We start from the raw sequence: 24744 nt of genomic DNA on the forward strand, positions 1-24744 counted from the left end.
ATTACGGTAACAATTCATAAAATTTTATTACTTTTTATATCAAAAATTTGTATTGAAATCTAGAAGTTTGCATGCATATACCTATAATACAAGTTGTATTAAAGCAATTGCTTTATTCAATGAATAATTTGGTATAATACAACTTTACGCAAATCAGGACATTATACATAACTACATCTTCAATTAACATTCATGTATTAAATAACAAGTTTTATCATTCTAAATGGATTTAATAAAATGCTTAAATTCAGTCAATCCAAACAGCTGTACATTTACCGTTGAATACAAGACCATTAGCTAGATTAAACTCATAAACCAGTGTAATACTTTGTGGCATGCTTTTTACTTTTTTTGTGCTGAAAACGCTCGTAAATATAAGAAAGCGCTCGGTTTATATTCGCCATATTTAGTTAATGTAATCGAACAAGTCGCGCGGGTAAAAAACCGCGAAAATTACACGGCCAATTTGCTCGTAAAATATTCACATGGTATATTATTACATACATAATATATTATCTGCCGCGAATAAATGTGGAAAAATTCACGAGACACGCGAACACGAACCTGAACGATCACAAGCGACAACGACCGAACCTTGGCACGACCGACATGTACACAAAACCCCACAGCTCTCATATTGTGAATTAAATATTCAAACGGACGTTAATAACAACGGCGCGAAAGTCGCACACGTTCAGTCAATTTTCCGGGCAAAAAACCATAACTGATGGTGGAATGGCGTGTCAGGGAACGGCGACGTCTCAAGGTCGTTTTGGGAATGGGGTCGATTCTATTATAACTAACCCTTATATAATAATGGAATATATAAGTTTGTTTTTGTACCGTTGTTGAACTATCTTTTGATCTGTCGATAAAATATATAGGTATTAAAGAAGTCAATTGTCTTTAAATTCACTCGATTTTAAGTTGATTCGCGAAGAGATCGTTAAAACTATTATAATGGAATTGGTTCAGAAAGAATATAAATCAAAATATCTTGACCTAAAAATAATCTTCAGCTATAACATGTATATATGTATGTACATATGTAAATATGTATGTTACAGTTCAAGTGTACACTTCGTTCGTTCATGAACATACTAGATTTTTCATACACGAACCAATCTGTCCAGTTATAGTGAACACAAATGAAAAAATTGACACACGAACTACATAGTTTGTTCATCCACAAATTGTTAGACATAAGGTTAAATATTCTCAATCGTTTGTCCCATCCTCTATGTTTAATATGTATGCTTACCCTGGGTTGCAATATTTTAAAAATGAGAGCAAATGGGATTGTAGCAACGTTTTAATGTGGTTTCCATAGGGTTTCCCGTTCAAATACTTTGAATACGTTTTGACGATTGAATGCGTTTTGACGATGACGAATTTCAAAGGATTTGACAGCTCAAAAGTTTCATGCGACACTTAGTGAGTCTATTTTAAGATGGCTTTTGACTGTCAGTACTTAAACTAAAACCAGCAGTTCGTGTATGAAATAACTAGTATATTCATGAACGAACTGAAGATAGCACTTGTACTGTAACATATGTAATATTACTGTAACATATGTAAATATTTATATCATACATTGATGATGTTTCAATATTTTTCATGGTTATATAACTGATATTGCTAATATAGTTAAAAAGACGGATATATGTACATATCTATTGTACATATGTATGTATATTAAATTCGAGTTGGTGAGATTGGAGGAATTGTGAAAATTGATAATTATTAATATTATACCGACTGGTGTGATCTAGCTTTTTATGTTATACTCATTGGCCATTTTGAATAGTAATATTATCGTCATAATGTTGCATATATGAATAATAAATCTATAATTTCAAACGATGAAATATGTATTAATGTTTTATACATAGCAGTTTTGTTTTCAATTTAAATATTTAAACTTTTAAGCTATTATTTTTTATAAATTACACTAGGATAGTTTCAAAAAAATATATCGATTATTATCAGCTTTAGACAAACGACGAATTAGGCATAAATAAATGTTAATTTTGTACACGTTTTGAAAGCATATGTACGTACATATGTATCTATCCTATAATAACAATACATATGTACATATGTATCCATAATATTTTGTTGTTATTATAAAACGTACATTGTAAAGATCGAATTTAATTTATCGTTTATGCAATATGATGGCGAAAATTGGATTTAATTTCGATGCCGGTGTTCTGTTCTAACTAAATTCGCGGAATCAATTCATTTCAATGAGCAAGCAAAATATACGTGTGCTTGTTTACGTACATAATATTATAGATTTCATCCGATTAAATTTTACGTTTGTATTTATCTATATGTAGAATGTGATAAAGTGCAAAATATTATAAATTCGCATATTAATGTGAAAACTAATTCGCACGGGTTCGTTGAAATGGAAAACGCTCGCCGCGAAACAGAATTTGATAAACGATGTTATCTTTCGTCGGGAAAAACTTGAGTTTTTTTCCCAATCGTTAATAATAAGCGGGCCGGTACAAACACATGCACACTACTATTATGCAATTAAAATTCAAAATTTAATAACAATATTGGCGCAGTTGTTTTTTTTTCGACGTACAAATAGAACAAAACTGGTCTAATCTCCAGATCCGAAACGAGGTTGTCGCTTCTGCGATAATATTACACTGTAATTATAAATGAAAATTTTCACAAGCTTTTTTCTATTTGCGTTGTTGAATATATATGTAATTTTTTAATATTGGCTATGGTTAATTTACAGTAACATGCAATTATCACAATCAAAATTGTTTATTACAAATTTTAATTATTATTTGAATTATGACTTTTGTCCTATGACTCGCGAGAAAGTTGCGGCCGTCAAAATCGTCGACTATTGTTCATTATTATATTTTAATTAATTTACACAACGAACTACCACATATTGTATTCAAAGTTAAATAGCGTTGATTTTTCTTTTTGTAAAATAACAAATTATTCCGTTCATATGTAACGTCATTTGTGATGCAATTACCTTTCATGGCTATCTTTGGACTTTCGAAGTTTTTCGTTGGGGTTTTAATCTGCATACATCAGCTATTTCCTTGTTTCTATATTTATTGCCACAGCGTAGTTCACTGGTAGAATGTTTCATATTCGAAAACGGGCATGAACTTATGGATCATATAATATTAGTCAAAAAATTTTGTGTTATATTATATAATCTATTTCGCTTGAAAGGATTCAATTTTTCACTTGAATAATACATACATACTGAAAGCTTTTACTATAATATTCGCACCGAAGTAGTTCGATGATGTGACACACTTTTCAATCGATTTTCTTTGAATCTGTATTAAAAATTCATCAAATTTTCAACGCAATTCGTGCATGAAATTATGTAGGAAAAATATTTTTAAAAAATTCTCTAAACGTGTTACGCTCGAAATGTGATGAAAATGTTATCTTGAGAACTCGGCGCATACGTTGCGTGAAAAAAGCTTCGTTTCTTTTTAAATATAAATATTAGATGTCAAAATTGCGACACGCCACCGACCACACTGATAACGCATTTGTTATTGTATAATAAGCAATTAAATTGCATGATATTTATGAAAAAACGAACGCTTGAACATCGTCGAGTTGCATAACGTATGCTCGTGTGGGAACAACTCATACCGAACAATCGCGAACACCTGAAGATTGTTTCTTTTTCGCGTATCATTTATTAAACAATTACTAAATTGTGTTTTTATTCAGACCGTGACCTACATACCGGGTGGATTTTAGAGGTGAAAATTCATTGGGGAAAACACAATTCCTAAAGTTTTCAGATGTAACATTTAGATATTTATCGGCCCATTCGTATACCTAGTAAGTATTTTGTGTGCCTTGCAAGGCCTCGCTCGGAATTTCTAACATTTTCGCCGACTTCTCTCATATGACAGGAATGTGTTAATAAATTTTTTCGTACCCTAGTATATTCCAGGCTTAGTTGAGCGTCTTTTCTCCCACCCCCAGTTGACATAGGGGTTGCATAATGAATCAGGGGTAGATTCGCCTACGAACTATATAACTTTACGTCATTTCATATGTATACACTCATAGCACTATAAAAAGTTAAATGAAAATAAGGATTTTAAATATTTATAAACTTTTTTATACAAAGCTTAGCTTTCCGAAGTTTTCTAGGTCAAATTTGGTCCATATTTACAGCATAATTTTAGAAATATCGATTGGAAACGTGAAATCGTCCTTGAATTATATAATACATATAACAGTATACTAGTAGGTCTTTCACAATATTAGAATTTAAATCTTTCCAAGAATAAAGCTGAGATAATATTTTGTTCATTTTTCAAAGCAGAGGGTTGGAATAAAATGAAATGAATTACCAATATAAAATTAAACCACAAAATATTATTGTAATGCGGTTTATTTCATCCACCAAGTTATATAACTCGGTTCTAAAATCTATATATGTAATTGAAGCAGATGTGTCACTTCGATTAATGCCTTTTGCCAATGATGACGATTGATTGTGAAACTTGGACATTAAACGCCAAGATGCTACACAAAGTTTAATGCAGTTAAAGAAGTATGGAACGCTGAAGGTATGCTCGATATAACGAGGAAAGATTGGAACAGGAATACCTGGGTAAGAAGTATGACAAATTTAGTGGATATAGTGGAGAGAATGAAGAGATTAAAATGGCAATGGGCAGGTCACGTATCTAGAAGAATAGCGAAAGTGCCAGAATAGTACCTGAGAGAATGTAAAAGGATGAAAGGAAGGCCACAAGGAAGATGGGTAGACGAAATTAGAAAAAATGTGTGGGGTGAAATGGATGAGAGTTGCCCAAAACAGAGACGAATGGAAGCGTGTTGAAGAGACTTTCATCCAACACTGAATGGTTAGTGGCTGCAGATGATTATGTACTTTCATGTATGAAAATACCTAAAAAAATATTTTATTAAACTTTGACATGGCTCTTTAAAAGCCACAGTGGCAAATATTTTATTAAATTATATTACCTTTATTAATCCTTCACATGTGGCTTATTTCTTTTTTTTACTTAAAATATTGATTTTCTACATGAAATTTTGAAAAATGTATCTATTTTAATATTTTCTTCTTTTTTGTGACTCACTCAAGTGTGCCACCATTATCATGATTGCCCTTTGTGCCTCGAAAATTATGGGTCTGCTTTGTGTCCCTTTTTCGTTTCGAGGGCCGTCATCATGTCAAAAATTGTCTACAATATTAGTGTGCACCATTTTTTCTAGTATAATTACACAGCTGTCTCAAATGTATTCACATATAACATTATCTATTTCTAATGTGAAAAGCGTACATCAATTTAACATCGACCCTGTCTGTGCATTCTGTCATAAAAAACCCAAATAAAAAAGTGTTATATGTGAAAGAAATCAACACATTTATAAGCAAATCGGCGTGTCTGACTCCTTTGTTTGTTTTAACCGTTAAACCGTTCCCCGCCAGATGCCGCAATAAAATATAAATAAATCGATTTTTCGGTACACTTTCCACGTGCAAACAATATTCCCTCCAATTTTGGGTGCGATTTATTATACGGTTGATAATTTGCTCGTTTTGTTGCGGCAAGTTTTTACTACGTGTACGTGAATTTTCTGCGTGTGTAAATCAATCTCTAGATTTTCTCAAGTAATTTTTACACGTCCGTGTTTTCACAGTGCGATAAGCGCACAAATTTATTTATTATATTTATATATAATAATTTGGATAATAAAATATCAACACTTCGCAACGGACGTGTTACATTTTTGTTATGTCAGAATTACGCGAAATTTTTCGCGTGCACAATGCAAATAATTTTTCTCAAGCAATTTTTAAACGTCTTCATATCCGAATGTTTGTGATAAGCAAACAAAAACTTGAATAATTATATATCTCCGTATATGTATACGCTATGCATGTTTTAACACGTCTATGTATTTATTTATTGTGATTATTCATCATTTTCGCCAACTTGAAACGCTTAAACGGTTTTTTAATACACTGGCATAATAATTTAGCAAAAGTATAATAATATTCAACGTAGTAAATGACGATTACAAACACTTGCGAACCTGTAGATTTGCACAATTCTTTGTGTGTCATATCTAAGATAACCAAAATGTCTGAATCTGTCGAAAGATTTAATGACAGTTGTTAAAAGTTGTCAATTTGGTAAATGGGTCTAAAATTTCCAGCTGATCGCTAATTATAGCAGCTGTCACGATTGCAATTCATCACAGCTTAATTAGCCTCGTCAAATGGCATATGGATTGGCAATTATGTGCATGTCCAATTTACTATATGATTACTATCCTCGATTAGGCCTGGTTATTAAAATACGACAGCCCTAAAAACCTGCAAAAAAATATAGATAATTTATGAACGATATACAAACTTCTCAAAATTACCTTAAAGTTCTAAATAAATAGAACAATACTTTATGTACGAATTTTTTAAATAAATTTAACACTAAAATATGCGCTGATTTCCACACTTGTACAATAAATCAAAGCACATCTTAGAACAATCGTTACGCCTTTGTTTATATGGAATTTTTACCTCGTAAATCACAAAGATTGAGACCGCCCCTATACAAATATAATATTAAGTATATGTGTGGATAATGTATATATTATATGAGCGCATCAATCGCAAGAAGAGTACACGCCTTAACACACTGCAGTCCGGAGAGAGAAAAATGATCACCCAAATGTTGCGTAAAATTTTTGAATTATTAAAATGTGTGGCGAGAGGCGATGATGTATAGCGCCATTGTTGTGGTGAACATGTGTTTGTGTTTTTTTTTACTTCTTTGTGCTCACACATGTGTTCCGATAATACGAACTGATAGTTTATTTTGTACCGTAATATATTGCTTTTGATACTGCCATGTAGGAACGTTGGCAGTGTGAATAGGCGAAAAATAGTTTTTATGCGAAAAAATCGGACGATATACATATTTCAAAATTCGATCAGATATGTACATATATAAATACGTCTAGTAATATGTTTAAAAATATTAAAATCGGATATTTTTATTCTGAATGTGTTTTTAATTTGATATGTAGAACTTATAATATGTATCTTATGTAATGGGTAACAATACAAATAACTGACAAGCTCGCTAAAACCGGAATGTTTTGACGGAATTTTGTCAATCACACATTTGTTACAGTCCAAATGTACATTTCGTTCGTTCATGAACATACTAGTTTGTTTATACACAAACTAATCTTGCTAGCTATAGTACACACATAAGAAAAAAAATGACAAAAAACTAGTATGTTCGTGCATAAACAAACTAGTATGTTCGTTCATGAACATACTAGTTTGTTTATGCACAAACTATTAGACATAAATTTAAGTATTCTCAATCGTTTGTCCCATCCTCTATGTACATATGTATGCATATTCACCCTGGGTTGCAATATTTTGAAAATTAGCGACGTTTTAATGTGGTGTTCGTAGGATTTCCCGTTTTAATACTTGGGGATTTGACGTCTCAAAAGTTTTGACAGCACAAAACTTTCATGTGACATCTGGTGAATATATTTAAAGATGGCTTTTAACTGTTAATACTAAAACCAATAGTTCGTGTATGAACTAACTAATATGTTGATGAACGAACCGGAGCTAACACTTTGACTGTAACGTAAATACTACAAAACTCGTTAGTTAGTCTACATATATTAACGATTAGTTTTAGTTAGTTTTTTTATGTTATATACATTGTTTTTTTCTTTATATGTACATATATGAGCCGTTATATTTGAAATTGACGTAAGTTCACTTTTATTCATTTCGAGAAATATCTCGCAAAACATTAAATAATAAATATATTTAGCGTTTTACAATATTTAAAAATACTGGCGGCCTGTAATACGTTTATTCTGCTTTTCCGAGATTCTGGACATATTGAATTAAAGGAAGTGATAGCAATTTGTGAATTCAGTCAAACAGAAATAGTGTTTTTGGAACTGAAAACTTGGACTTCCGCCACTTTCAAATAAAACGGCTAATATGTACATATGTAGATACATACATATGTGAGAAATTATTGTGAATTTTATAGTTTTATTTTGTACCATTCAAATTCTTTAATATGAAATTTAAAATATTTCAATATATCCATGAGATTTTTATATCGCTTCAAATTTTTCCAACGTCTATAAAAGTAAACTGAATATAATCCATTTCAATTGCGTTCAACACTATATGTACATATTTATTGTGCTGTATATACGTATGTATGTATGTCAGAAATATTTATAGACATAATAAATTTATACATTTTCCCGTACCATTATTCAAATAGGATACGCATGATTTATTTATCAAAAAAAAAAAAACAACAAAAAAGCTTTTGTACTGTGAAATTTTTGATACACAGAGATCGAACTGACCTCAACCTTTTAGTTCGACCGTAATTATTTACGGAATTGTACCGAAACAACAATAATTTTTGATCCGACACGGTACCTGAACCGGAACGATTTGTGGCAAGGTTGCCAACCTCGGCTTTATTTGCATTGACAAAAAAAATCAATCATACAGATACAATATGTCAAGAAATGTTAAACAATGTACGACAAACGCTAAACATAATCATAAAAAGGTCAACGTATGACCGATATTTAGCGCCTGCGAATTGGCGCGCGTGCCATACGTCAACGACCACTGGCTAAAAAAAAAATACCAGACAATAGAGCATGCGTGAAACTGTTAATTGGCTACCAAAGAAAGGTATTTTCGAAGATCGGCAGCCGAAGATAAATTCCCAACAATACCGGGCCGATGGGTTGCTGATTGCGTGAGAACGTTCCCACGGTAGCATTGTCTAAACGTCTCCGGACCGCAACGTGTTAAGACGCAAATTTTAATTGAACCGACAGGGATTTCAGTCGAAAAATGGCGACGATACGTCAAACGTCAGTTTAAAGTGTCACGTCGTATGTTTCGGCTTCGATCCGAAGGGATTGACGCGATATTGAAAAGTGTAGCTAGTGACAGATTCGGGTCAAATTATTTTTCTCGACGTTGAAAAGGATAACGAGGGTCACGACGAAGATGCCGAGATTTCGACGACAAAATATAATATATAGTTATATTGTTGTACAACAACAACGTAATGGCTGGAGGTTTGTGAAATAAAATTTTCCCGTGGAAATTTCTACAAGCTTTCCGCGCGTGTTTTACTTTAATGCCTTTCAAACTTTTGGATTTTGAATGGTCTGCGGTTTTGCGGTTTTCTGTATGAAATGTATACTATTAATATGCTTTTGTAATGTTGTCAGCGTTTGTTAAAAATGAAGGGTCAATTTTCCATCGGTTTCAATTGCTCATTTGTATATCTATGTATATGTAGATATGTATGTACGTATTGGAACAAATTTTCACATTAATTCGTATTATCCATATTTCTATTTGCCAATACCAACTGACCTCATACAACATTCATTGAAAATAAATATTTTAAAAATATAACGTAATACAAAATTACTAAGAGTTTCCAGCGTACATATGTATGTATTACAAAATTGATAGTATACAAACAACCAAATGAAGGAAAATTACACACATTTAATTTTTATAAGAAATCGTAATAGTTTATAGAAAATGAGGAGTTTCCGCCTTCCTGTGTACACAAACGAATGCGACAAGAATCTATTTTTCTTCTAATGTCGTAATGTCGAAACAATCGTTGAAAATTACATATGAGAGGACAAAATGTAAAATGGCCGCACACACACAATACATATAGTTCGACACGCGAAAGCGCAATAATCTAATTTCGTCTTTATTGTCGGTTATTACTGAAATAGTTATTGTTATTGTCGGCGATTCAGCTAATGCAAGTTTAAATTTGATTCACATAGTATGTATGTACATATGTATATACACATTTCGTGGCAAAATCATCGACGTATAGATAAGGCGCAATTCAAACTGCGGTTCTTTGAACGAACCATAAAAAATGAAGGAAACATTCGGAAAATAGAACCATATATCAAGACGACAACGACGTTCGAATGGAACTGAAAAACGGAAAAGGAAGTTAATGAGATATCGACTTTAACTTTATATAAAAAAGGCACTAGAATTGCACCGAAGCGTATTATATCTTCCATTGTTCTAGTCCACTTCCAATTAACAGGTCACAACCACATATAATTACAAAAAAAGAGGAAGAACTGTAAATCTATTGATTGTTTCTCATGGAGTTACAGTTAACATTGACAAACGCACAATAGTGAGAAAATTGACAAACGTGAATCAAACGTTGACCCACTAATTACGAAAAAAATGACATCAAGAAATCACCGTATTTGGTAACATTCTGCTAAACGTTTGATTTGACAACATCTTTCACATCAAACTGTAAATCAAAGTAAAACGATTTTGACACTTGGAAGTGCTGCTTGCAATTTTGCGCATAGACCCAAAGAAGCCAAAGCGATTTAGTGTGGGAAAATTGCGGTTTGAGTCGAGAGAAACATTACCGACAATGTTGCGCAACTAGAACCATAACTCAAAACCGCTGTTTCATAACTGAAATAATTATACATTATGGAACGTGGACCGCAAAACCCTGACAAATAAGCCAACGCCTTGAAAATTTACAGTAAGGTTCGATTCAAACGTCAAATCAGACATAAAGCAAATGAAACGAAATTACATACATCATTCAATTACGCATACCGTGCTTTGAAGATTTTCTATGCCGACTTAAAAATTGAAAATGCTGACATCCATATCTATTGATAATTATAATAATAATGTGAATTTAATTGCTTTTGTTCTGCTGATTTTTCGATGAAGACAGATAAATAATCGAGCATCAATGGTGTGTGATTTCTTTGTACGCACGCAATAATTTCAGATCCCGTTTTGTTCCATAAAAAAAACCACACCGGTAATTGTTATACTGTAAATGGCGATCGCAAACAAGATGTCGATATGACCTGTAGAGAGATTTTTCAACATACGTTGTCATTTTCACCTTCTTTCCCTTCGGTTCGTTTTACTTATTCACGTGAGCGGGATTCTGTTCGTCGAAATTTGGCTCGTTGACGCCTCGGCACGTCGCAAATCTAAGCTTGAGAAAATTGGTTTCGCTTTTCTTTCTCCCTCCCCTTTTATTTTCCACCTCTTTCCCCTCTCAATACCCAAGTCTTTATCCTGGAGGAAAAACTTTTTTTTCCGGGATTGATTCCGAATGTGTAACCGTGACATTGCGAATGAGAACGCATTCAATACACCAAGCCTGAAACATTGCCATTGAATTTCCTAACGGTTATATGAAATATTATATGTATATACCTAAATATATAGCATAGGAAAGCCTTGATTATGAAACTATTTGTGATTGATTGATTGTAAGTGAAGACAAAAGCTGAAATTGGTTTGAAGTAAAAAAAATTGGTCAATGTGATTTGCAAACAATCCCATGGGACACAGATTTAGACAAACGGTCGGCATTTGAATAAAGAAAGAGCTTCAAATATTACCCAAGAGGATGTAGAAAAAAGCAAGAAAGATACACCAAATAAAATGTGTAGAATTCAATGAATAGTATGTCTAATGACGTAATGAATATATAGGTGCAATCGTATATGACCCATCTCCGAACATAAAAGGTATTATTATATATACAAATAATTTAACATTGATCATTTTTTGGGCAAATTTGAGAAGAATTTAATATGACTTCCACTATATTAATATAGAAAGGAAAATCTATTTTATATTTCAAATATATGCATTAGTTACTGTCGATGTTTTAAATTGCTGCAGTCAATCTGTTGCGATAGTGTACCAATTAAGTGTGATCTGAAGTATAAAAAAGTACCTCACGTCGGTGTAGCTTAAAGGTTAACAACATACAAACGTTCTGAAATGTAGGTTATAGATACACACGTACGTATGTATAATATAAGAGTTGTTTTTTTGAATTATAAATGTCGTTTGCGATACGCGAAACGGTGCTTTCGGTGAAAACGGAGCTTTCTATCGAGAAATACGATAAAAGTGTTTTTTATTGCCTCGCGTATCAATAAAACGCGCTAAATCACGCACTTTCAACTTCATTTGTTATTGTTTTTTTTCTTCAGAACCGCATTGTGTATGTATGTATTTACTACGCGGTAAAGTCAATAAGTATCCGGAGCTGCGGATAAAATTACACAAGCTTTTCAAAAATGCTTACTTAGATTACAGTATCGCACTTTTGTTATTTAGTGAGATTTATTTTGTTGATTTTGTATTGTGATATGTTTATTTATTATAATTTCCCCCCCTTTCCTTTGTTCAATGGGTATATAAAAATCATTTTATTTCGTTATACAAGCTATTATTATATTAATGTGCGCTTTGGATCTAAGTCGCTATTATAAGATAAGTCGACATATCATCCAGAATAATCTACAAAAGTTCGAATAGCCAATATTTACATACATACATATACATATGTATGCATATACAATAGCCAGAAGTATACCTCATTGTTTGCGTTAATTCTAACCAAACAGTGGTTCCCGAGTTCAAGCCCTGGGTTGACTTCGATTGAAGAGAATTTATTGAAAGGTATTCTGCAGTGCTGCTGGTCAAACTTGGATAATTGTGACTTCAAGTTTATCGTTTCATATTAGAGTTTGCAAATTTATCTAATTCCATCGTTAAAACGGTTCCTCATCAAATTGTAAAACTATCCTACCCATTATGTCACCACTAAAGTATATTTACAAACCCATACCATATTGCCCAAAGTTGAGGCTTATGGAAAAAGTACAAATCTAAATTAAATAAACAAATAATAAAAATAAAATACAATATATGTATTCTCGTTTAGCACTATATTGAAGCGTTCACACTCACATGATCAAATGAAGATATGTAAATGCATCAATTCACACTACGATCGGTACTAAAAAGTACATGCAGATCCTGTAAGTGGACTTCACGCTACGTTTCGATAAACTTCAATTTGGTCCAAACGTCGACCCAGTTGCAACGGCTGCCAAATCTGCCCTATAAAATTATCGCATGCAGTTCTAAAAGGGGCAACTGCGTCTACTGCAGTTGCAGTTGCAGTCGACCTCGAAGCAATGCGGACTTCGTCATAAGGGAAACCGCGTTAGAATATTACGTACACGTAGACCACCCTTTCTTCTCCGTTTGGTTTTGAATATTTAAAAAGCGCAGTTTACCTGTCACACGTGGGGCAGAAACGCGTAAAGATGGCCGCCGAAAGTGGCCTGTGGGGAAAACCAAGATGGCCACGCATGTACGTCTTGTCGGCCATCGCAAATCTCATCAATTCCTCACTATACCGTTTGCTACTTTTGTCCATCGTCTCTGTATAAATAAATATCATTGTGGAATAATATTTACGTTCAAATGTGCAGGTGGATGTGAAAGGGTTTACGTAGTAATTGGGCCGAAAAATGTAAATCGTGATATGTTTTTTGCCTAATTGGAAATTCAACGTGCAATTAAGGATTGTAAAAATTTATAAGCACTACATGAAAACAATGGCTTGTTGGATAAATTAATTTTAAACGCTCTTAAGTGTATCGGGGTGGGTTACTTTTTGCATTTTTTCGCTAAATTTAGATTGTGGGTATTTTATAAAATTATTTTTGAAATGATATTTTTTCTTAGTAAGTTCACGCACGCTGAAAAATTGCTTTATCATAAGATATAAATTAATTGCAAACTCCAATTCGGCAGTTTTTTGTATAAAATTGTATAACTTATTTTAGTTAGTTCCATATTAAAAATTTACATTTTTAAAACACATTATAGTTTCATCGAAGTAAGCATTTATGATTCATTTATAGATACATCCATCATAATTGTACTATGTATGTATATTCAAATTTAATACAAATTTACATTTTAATCTGAACAATATCACAATTCGTCCGAGACATGCAAAAGAGCGATGAGAATGCGCACATGTTGCTTTACAACTTGATTTAATTAAAATATATTTAAATAATATTAACATTGTCTTTTTAATAGTGTGTATTTTCTTCATACTAGGTTATCAATCCCCCCTACATCTATGTACATATGTACATATATATAATCTACTTGGTTCGATCATACTTATGTAGCCCAAGTTTATATTATAATTTGATTTATAATTAATTATAAAATATTAAAAACTGTACCATCATATTTTTTTTTTTGGTCTTCTGGGCATACATTCAAAAATCTTCTAGTTTTAGTTCATTTCTTTAAACTAAATCTTATTCATGATATTAAAACAAGTTTTAGGCAAAATAATGTAATTAGTAAACGCGCTTAAACATTCGAATTCGGCACAAAGTTTCGGACGTTTGCAAAAAAAAGCCGATTCAAAGCGAGCACCCAAGAAAGTATTCGCAGAACTTTCCAAGTGCACTTAAGTTGCTCGAAGGTTTTTTCTGATAAGCTTCTGAAAGCTTCGACTGCTGCGGTACGTTCGTTTCTCGAATTCGAAATGAGCCACCCGAATACATACATTTCATTCCAATTGTTTATTTTCCTTTGAAACAATCACTCTGTCTCGTTACCCATGTATATAAAATATTCACTCTTTCACAGTCAACGCATAACTATATTTATTATAATATATCATCCCCGCCGTTCAAAGTTAGTCTTATCGGTAAACGAATCGTATTTGATAACATTCCGCGCTTGCGACACTTAAATTATTCGGATAAACATTCGAAAAAATCTAAAATTCGTAAAAAAAAATAGGAATTTCATCGTTCAAACGAGCGATATAGTAAATACCGACCGAGGGCTTTTTACGGGCGTTTTTACGACGTCTCATTTTCATAAGACGTGTCCGGCTTTTCAGCATTTTAAAAATGCGCATAATTAGCTCGTAAATCGAAGATCATTCCCTGTATAACGAAATTTCACTCCAAATTAAGACAATAATAAAAATCTGAACGCCCAGTGCGTTCACGCGTGGTCTCATAAAAATACCTCATAATTGACTAATTAACTGTGTGTAGGTTTTTATTTATCCAGTAAAAAAAATAATTTCATAGAATTTCTAATTGAATGGTCTACGTGGTATTACGTACCATAGTATATAAAAAATACGTGATTTCGATTTATTTGCTCAATCTTACAACCGTATCTGTCACGTTTTTCTCTAGATATTCACAACCGCATCGAAATTTCGCTTTCTATATTTTTACGTGATTAAAATTGCTTCTCCTTTTTTTGTTTTTCTATAAAGAAACAGCTTCAAATTCACATTTTATTTCAAAAAACTTTTTTAATATATTTTTTTTGTATGTATTTCTTATTAGTATGTGTATTTTGGTAATTCTATATATGAGCCGTTATATTTGAAAATGGCGCTAAATTTCCAGTTCCAATAACACTATTTCTGTTTAACTACATATACATATATTCACAAATTGAAATCACTTTTTTACAAAAAGTTTTACCTGTATTTTTAAATATTGCTAAATGCAAAACATTATATTTAATGTTTTTCGAAATATTTCTCGAAATTAAGAAAAATGGACTTATTCCACTTACAAATATAACGGCTCAAATAAGTAATATACATTTGTATGTATTTAATACATCATTGTCAAATAAGAAAGAACTGGGAAAAGAAATATTTAAAAAAAAATTATAGCGGTCATTTTGTATTTATTTAATCTAAAAATATATTACAAATTCAAACGAAATGTATTAAAAAGAGTCACTATAATTTAAACTGTAATAAGCTGGCCATTCTAATGTCAATGTATTATTAAACCCTTTCTTCAAAAGTTTTCTTTAGTATTATATTTTTTAACATAAAAGAATTTCTAAATATTTTACTTCATTTAATTTATCACTACCTATACAAACAAAAAGTGGACCAAATCAATTTTAATTGTATAATTTTTAATTTAAAATAACAGAATTTTGAAGGGCGTTGTAATAGTTTATCATTATTTTTTTAATAAAATAAAATTAAATAAGGACTTTGTTCACTTTAACGATAAAACAGACCATCGAAATTATACGAAACGATTCGATAATGTTATTTATTCAGTGGAAAATGGTGCGTTATTCGCGCTTCCGGCGTGTGTGTAGCTTTGGCCGTTAACCCTTTCCCGCCGCTTCTCACTCTAGGTGAGTTTTCTCGTTCCGATCGGCTTAAAGTCCGCCCAGATAAATCCGCGGGGCTCGAGATCGGCGATTTATTGTCGCCGGGAGAGACCGATCGTAAATCATCGCCGGGGAGAAAATGTGCTCAACTTTTCCGACAGACTATCGGGAAAAGTGCGCGGCCGCTTTTCCGAGCGGCGGACAACTAATTAATATTTTCGGTAAATTAAATTAAGGCGAGAAACCGACACTATATCAAGTTAATAGCTTGTCGACTTCACTTTTTGTATATACGAAAATAAATTCGATCAACAAAATTATATTATATATAAACAAACTCTCTCTCTCTCTTTTGTATATGTATATAATATAATATTATGTATACCTATATTATAAGTCTATCGTGCTTTTCTACGATTTCCTAAATATTTCATATTATGTTTTGTCATAGTCTGTTTAACAAAACGGTGGACATTTCATTTCGAAGTAAGCTTCTTAAACACATCACTAACTCGTTGATAGGATTAAACGGAACTTACCGGTTCATATTTCAATGCAATCCTCTTTCGTTATATTTATTATTATATTCAAAATAATAAAAAATACGATTAGGTTTTATATTTTTAACATGAAAATTTATTACTTTATATTATATATAAAAAGTACATACATACATTTGTTGGATATTATTGTATAACCAGGGTTTCCCAAACTATGTTCCGCGGAATACTGGTTTTATAGGCCGCGCATTTAAACAATTTCTACCACAAATTGACGTCAATAATCTAAGTACATACATATGTACAGGCGCAGAGTTTTGAATAGAAATTGGATACGGAAATAGAAATTATGGAAAAAGTATTACAATATTAAGTAAAAGTAATACAATTTTTAATACAAAAGATAAAATTCAATTTCGGATCTCATCGGTAGAATCTAATAATTTTGATTGTTTTCCTACCTTAGATGAACGACCTAAATTGTAAAAGAGATGAAGAAGTTTCCATAGTATTTTTAGAGCACCTATGTACATACATAACTTGAAAATAACTCTTTTGCAATATTTTCCGAAATCTATTTAGGATGATTCCTGGGTTCGGAATCCATTTTTCGTGACAGCTAAACCAGTAGGCTTAAGCGCAAGTGATTGTGGAAATCTGATTTTTATTTGAAACAAAAATACAAAGATCAGCTAATAAATGATTTCTTAGCGAGTTCGTCAGAAGAATACCTCAATATGTCAAAACAAGCTTTTTTTGTTTTACTTCCGTTTTCTACATTCTATTTTTGCGAAGCAGAAATTTATTTTTATGCTGTAACGGTCAAAGTGCAGGAAAAAGGCTTGACGCCACCCCAGATATAAGAATTGAACTCACCTGTCACTAAGAGCTTAGTTTACTATATTTAAAAATAAATAATAAGTGTTTTAAAAATATATTTTATTCTATATACATATATATATATACAACTTTAAAAATAAGCTGTGTTCCGTTAAAATTTCCGGATTTGTGAAGTGTTCCATTGCAGAAAAATTTTGGGAAACCCTGATATAAACTAATATCAAACATCTACTATTTAATTATAGAAATTCTTCACTACATATTTTAACTTATAATATACTTGATTATATTTTTGAATTTATCTGAGTCTCCTAGAAATATATTAATTTTGTATTAGATATAGTATGTATATAATACATACACACATACATATGTATGTATGTTATAATGTTTGTTAATTTTTCGTTAATGGTTAAATGGAATAAAAACTTAATTCATTTAATTTTCAAATCCGGAATTTATATAAAAAAAAAACTCACTTCGAGTTTCAATATATTATACTAGTGATTTTACTCGGCTTCGCTCGGTATTTGTAATATAAACAGCTTAAACATGGTAAAACAATCTACATACATAATATTAAACATTCATTTGTTTTTTTATTAAATTTATTTGAATCGAAAAAAATAACAATCACCGATATCGATGTCGTCGTAATAGAAACTTTGATTTATTTTCGATGCTCCCAACCAACCTTTAAACCTTACATACATAGAAAGTCTCTTTCGAAATTATATATCATATACAGCTCGGCACAGCACTGCACGGAAAAGACTATTTCTATTCATACTATACAGCTTGCGAGTTTTCAGCACCTTCATACATGTTTTGGATGAGTGCATGTCAAAATCGGCTTACACACTTTTGTTAATACGAGTGCACTCGCCACTACGACGTCATGTTATGCGTGAATATCTCCACAGTGGTCAAAGAAAACCAGTTCTGCTTGATACGTTTCGGTGTCATGTACTGTTGTATGGTATGAATAGATCGTATCTGTTACTGCTGTTACGTACGCTTCGTACATATTACGAAAAATATGAATGTGTCCATATAGAATGTACTAAAAATATTTTTCGTACTGTTGTTTACGTGCAGTTGTCGGCTTGAAGCGTACTGGTATAAATGTACATATAGGCTTAATCAGGTAAACTAAATCAAAGTTTTAAACAAATTCTCCTTTAATTGTTCCAGGACCACTCCCACCTGGTGGGCTACGACGAGAATCACGGTCCTGTGGTGATGTCGATCAAAGCCGAGAACGTGGGTGGGCAAGAACACACACGTGTCATAGTTCGCCTGCGTTCTGGAACTGCTCACGAGCTGCTACCACCTGCTGCAGTAGGCACGCGTCCCTCACCAGCAGTCCTGGCAAGACTTCTGGACGATCGTCTCAACATAGATCACTTCTGGCCAGCCGTCTGTCCCAGGGCGTCTGCTCTAGTAGCCGGTTACGACGAACATGTTCTCGTCACCAACTTCAAGTTCGGCGTGCTCTATCAAAGGTACGGGCAAACTACCGAAGAGGAGCTGTTCAGCAACTCTGTCTCGTCGCCAGCATTCGACGAGTTCTTGGACGTGCTCGGACAGCGAATTCAACTCAAAGACCACAAAGGTAAACTATGTATTCTGCTATACTTTGTTACATACATACATATAAACAAACCTTTCAAATCAATTTATGTGTATAATACAATACCCAAGTTCAGTACTTTACAATGTGTTGATCGAGAAGTGCATCTGGAAGTCAATGTTATGAAATGTTACTAACTAGACCTATCTAAATTTGATTCTGGACGTTGTATATGTATGAATGTATGTACAAATACGTCTTGAAGTTCATTTTTTAAAGTTACATTGAGACATTGAGTCATATCGTGCTCTTTACACTTAAATTGCAAACAACTTATGATCAGATATATGTACTAAATAAATATAAATATTTTTTATCAAAAAACTCACGAAATATTCTATGAATAACATTAAGAGCTGCTAATCTAAATCTGGCAAAATCTTTTTTCAGGATATAGAGGCGGTTTAGATATCCAAAATGGACACACGGGAGACCAAGCCATATATGAAGTATTCAAAGAACGTGAGATCATGTTCCACGTGTCGACCCTGCTCCCCTACACGGACGGTGATCCTCAACAGTTACAGCGAAAACGTCACATCGGCAACGATATAGTGGCACTAGTGTTCCAGGAGACCAACACGCCATTTTCTCCGGACATGATCGCTTCACACTTTCTGCACGCTTTCGTCGTGGTCCAACCGATCGAACCCAACACTCCGAACACCAGGTCAGTTAATAACCTTTCAATAATAATACACCCGTACGATCTTTTGTCGCTGTTCAAAGGTTTTCTCCGTGTTCAATGGGCTTTTCAGAGAATCCGTAACATTCATGTAAATAATGGAGTATTGTGAGAACCGGTTTGCCTGATTCGTTCTAATGGCCGTGCGTCCACGTGAATCTCTTCTTGAATACGCTTTGAAATTGTTGTGCTGTTTTGTTTGACGAATTTTTATATTATAATGGACTCATATATATGTACATATAAAGACGGTCGTTGACGTTTCAGGTTGGTTAATGTTTGTATTAATTTGTATAGGCATCGTTGTATTATATTATATAATTATTCACCGTGTGTGTAGAAATTTTTAAAATAGCATTATGTAATATTGACTACTGGACCCTTCACTTGTTGCAACAGTTCATATATCCGTAAATCAATAATAACATTATATTGTATAATTATTACAATTCATATACGTTTACAGCACCATTTATGTAGTTTTAATGTGCTCGAAAAAATTACGATTTTTAAATTTGCTACATCTCTCGCAAATACGAAATCTTGTACTAATTTGTACTGCCGTCTCTTAGTAAAATTTCGAAGCGTATGATTTTTTTATCATCAGCAAAATTGACACCACTATGGCGTCCGCGGTTGCTTGAACGAAGCAATGGTAGGACGCCAATGTGGCGTCCGCCGTCGGTGAAGTGTTAACAACGAAAAAACAACATTCTACAAAACTATAATAATATACATATGATCAAATTTTAAAACTCAAAAAATGTGTAGAACTTGTTAATAGAGACAATTTGAAACTATCAAAAACAAAGCAACTACCTACATACATACATATTATATATATAAACTCGACTAAATTACTAGCTGCGTATGTATTACTAAATGGATTTAGTTGAATATTAAATTTAGACCAAATATTTGTATTGTTTTCAGAAACCTCCCCTACAGCGTTTCTTTTTTTTTTAGCTCCAATTGCTTTATGTTTAGACACTCATTAGCTTTGTAGAGTTTAAATTTCTTTATATTCAATTGAATGCCAAAAAATACTTTTAAAATAATAAAAACTTGGGACCTTCGTCTTAATTACGTCATTAAGTTAGATTTTGATAATATTGTTCGTATTTAAGCGAAAAGCTTTCGACGATTTAATAAGCTAATACTGAATAGTACGGCGTCTCGCTCTTTCCTTAAAGGCCTTTTATAAGAGAGAACGAAACAAAACATTCCGTGTACTTTTCCTTTGAAATTTATATAATAAAAGGAAGCAAAACTTAGACAATGCGTCGAACTAAAATCATGCTATACACAAGTACCACTTATAGTACAAATTCCAACAAATTACACCAGAGTCAGTCGGCGACTCTCAAACCATTCCCATGTATAATAAAATCATTGATACTCATCTATCAGAATATTTTTTTCCATTTTTGGTGTTATTGTCGTGACACTACGGTACTTTTCCATTGTACTATTTGTCCCCTTGTTCTTGGAACATTCAGAGTTCGCATTTTTCCCGCGACATTATAGCGTAGTTCCATCATCGCCGATAGACCACGATGATGAATAACGATAGTCTGAGGAAACGAGTTTCCTCACAAGCGTGTCACCGCTTTTTTTAACCTTTTGCGCGATACCATTTCGCGACAGGTGCTAACGCAGAGTAATCCTCATCTTCATAACGACACCGTGAGTAATAAAATGGCACATTAGAACCACTAGCTTAGTCACTAATGGTCTGTTCATTGTGGAGGAACAGACTTATGATGCAAGAATTCGCGTCATACTATATTATAATGGAAAAGGTCATCGTGGGATTTTGAACTTGCAATGGCGTAATTGACGTCGGAAGTAAGACCATACTTTTATTGGTATTTTGTTATTATTATTATTTTATTACAACGTTTTAGTAGAGTCGTGTTTCGTCTTACGTAAACATCGTCAACGTCAAACCCTTTTCACACAGCTTCCTTTTAAATGGTCGAATTCCCGTGCATCATATCCCTAATGTTTATACGATACTGGGATATAGCAATACAAAGGATTTTCCAAAACCCCTGTCGCTAAAGTTTTTCCGAAAAAAATTTCCTCGCAGACAATTTATAACTCGTATTTTTTTAGTTTTTTTTACATCGAAATACAATAGTATGATATAAAAATATAATTTCCGAATTATTATTTTATTTTAATTAATTCTATAAACAATGTGGGCTGAATTTTTGTCTATAATACTACGTCAAATATCATATAAGGTGGAGGACAATATTAATTACCCCATTTTGTCGTCTTATAACTTTTTAGGTATTCAATAAAAATAAATTGTTTCGTCATATATTAGAAAACCATAAAATTTTGTAAACAAACATTGCATAAAAATAAAATGACTCAAAGGCCTTGATAATTGCGTTACTAAAATGTTGCTCTTTCAATGACATTTTCTATGTATGTATTATGTACTTCAAACGAACTTCAGACTAGTCGATTTTTTTTATTTTTCTTAAATGTTTGCTTTTAAATATCATTAAAAATACTCAAATTTAAACATAAATAATACATCAAAATAATCATTTTTCATCAATATATGAATTACCTTTTCTCATATGTAATAATTTGTGTCTAGTTTTAATGGATGATTTTACTAAACATAGCTTTGTAAGAAAAATCCAGAAACTTGTTCTTTGCACATATTCTTTGATTTTCATTTACAATATTTTTCATAATATTATTTGAACATAAAGTTTCGTGTCAGCTTCCACCCCGGATTTTTCACTTTATCTCCCTTTCCTCTCATTCGTTCGAGCCAGCACGTACGGTGAACGGCAAGGTACCTCGCCAATGTATAATGATGTCATTCCGAAGGAAGTTGAATGCTTCCCACGCGAAATGCACTTGCTCACGATGCAACCAACCGACTGCACTGATTTGCCCTTTTACCTCGCTCTCCAACAATGCACCGCAAAATTCTTGAATTCGAACAATTGAATCAACCATAATGCTATATCCTCTTTCATCTTCATACCACCCTTCCTACAGGAACATATGTATCTAGATACACCATTTCAATATACCTAGAATGAATTTAAAACGTTCATTGGATCTACATAACTGGAGCGGAATAAACTCCAGGCTTGTTACTTACTAACTAAATTTAATTTACTAGAATTGTAGACTAAGCGATACAAAGTACAAGCTTTGTAAATTTTGTATTTGTGTTTGTTTCTTCTGGTTACTATTGAAGAACTTTCATGAAGATTCTATGCTTCAAGTATGCATTATATCTACATATGTATATGTTACAGTCCAAGTGTTCCGGTTCTTTCATGAACATACATACATATGTATGTTTGTATGTACTAGTTTATACATACAAGAACTATTGGTTATAGTTTAAATCAGGGCTTTGGAGTCGGTTCAAAATTTACCAACTTCGACTTGGTTTTATCTTATGATTAGAATCCGACTCCAACTTGGACGATTTTAGTAAGATTGACTTGAATATAAAATTGTTGGTAATAAAAATAATAGCGATATTCAAAATATAAAAATTAAAGTAATTAAAAAAATCACTAAAAATTGAATTGAATTATTAGTAATGAAATGGGTATAAATAAAAAGTAAATATGTATATTTATAGAGTGTACAAATAAATCAATGAATCTATTTTTCTTTTGTTCAATGTATGGATGGGATGAAACTATGGATGGGATTTGAGGATTTTATTTATTCTTTTTTTTTCACCTTTGTTCATTTTTTATGTATTATTTTTTATCGTGTTTTTCTGCTTTTGCTTTTTATTTTTTTGTTTTTCTTGTCTTTTTCAAATTTAGGCCATTTTGGCGCATTAGGTTCTTCCTGTAATGCCACAATGGTCCAAAACTATAAATAAATAAATAATGTAAATATGTAATAAGGAATAAACTACTTGAAAAAAAATGAAAAATAAAATGTGAAAAATGAGAATAAAAATCAAATAAAAAAAAAAGTATGAGACGGAGGAAACAATCGGTCTTCAAAGATTTTAACAATCGTGCAATTCAACGATTTTATTTATAATTGAATTTAAATTAATGATTTTTATAAAGACATTATTAAATTTAAATTTATTAGTGGATTTACTTTAATAAAATTGGAACTTCTAGTTGGCGTATACCGTAATACTTAAATTAAAGAAAATAAAAAAGGAGTCGGACAAGGTTGATTTTTTACGACTCCGACTCCGCTTGAAATTCTCGGACTCCACGGCTCTGACTCCGGTTCCACAGCCCTGGTTTAAATGCTAACAGTCAAAAGTTATCATCAAATATTCACCAGGTGACGCATGAAACTGTCAAAACTTTTGGCCTGTCAAAACCTTTGAGATATCAAAACGCCATTCATAAGTCCTATCACAGGAATTGCCCCCAAGACAACACATACATATACATATGTATGTACATACGGTATTAACAATTTCAAACATTGCAGTACAATTATACATACATATGTATACAGAAAACAATAGAAACAACAGTTTTTACATAGTATATACATACATATGTATGTACATACATAGGTGGCATATTTATAAGAATCAAAAAATTCGAGATGCTTGAATCTCGAATTTGCGAAAATCTGGGGGAGGATACCAATTTATTGGATCCATCACAGCAATTAAGCTAGATAAATCGGATCGATCTGTATTTTATTAATCACCAAGATCTCGCCAGCAGCGTATTTGGTCGGGACTTGAACCAACTCTACTAGTAAACAATATCTCTTCTAGTGAGCTACGTTGTGGTTAATTAAAGAAAAATCCTATGGAAACCACATTACAACGTTGGTTTAATTCCCGTTTCTGCTAGTATTAAAAATACTGCAACCCAAGGTAAGCATACATACATATGTACATAGAGGATGGGACAAACAATTGACAATTCTTAAACCTATGCTAAATATATTTGTGTACGTATGTTATCATCAT

At 32.4% G+C, this 24744-nt stretch overlaps 1 protein-coding gene across 7 annotated transcripts in view; it reads left to right on the forward strand.

Moving 5' to 3' along the window:
• Positions 1-24744, forward strand: part of RapGAP1 (Rap GTPase activating protein 1) — a 312859-nt gene that overhangs the window by 282534 nt on the left and 5581 nt on the right. For all 7 annotated transcript variants that reach the window (XM_077439957.1, XM_077439961.1, XM_077439959.1 and 4 more), the window contains 2 exons: positions 18664-19084; positions 19493-19772. In XM_077439957.1, coding sequence (XP_077296083.1) covers positions 18664-19084; positions 19493-19772 — 701 coding nt within the window. The remainder of the gene's footprint in view (positions 1-18663; positions 19085-19492; positions 19773-24744) is intronic.

The sequence above is a fragment of the Arctopsyche grandis genome, chromosome 10 (genome assembly GCF_051622035.1).
Source record: "Arctopsyche grandis isolate Sample6627 chromosome 10, ASM5162203v2, whole genome shotgun sequence".
Taxonomy (NCBI): domain Eukaryota; kingdom Metazoa; phylum Arthropoda; class Insecta; order Trichoptera; family Hydropsychidae; genus Arctopsyche; species Arctopsyche grandis.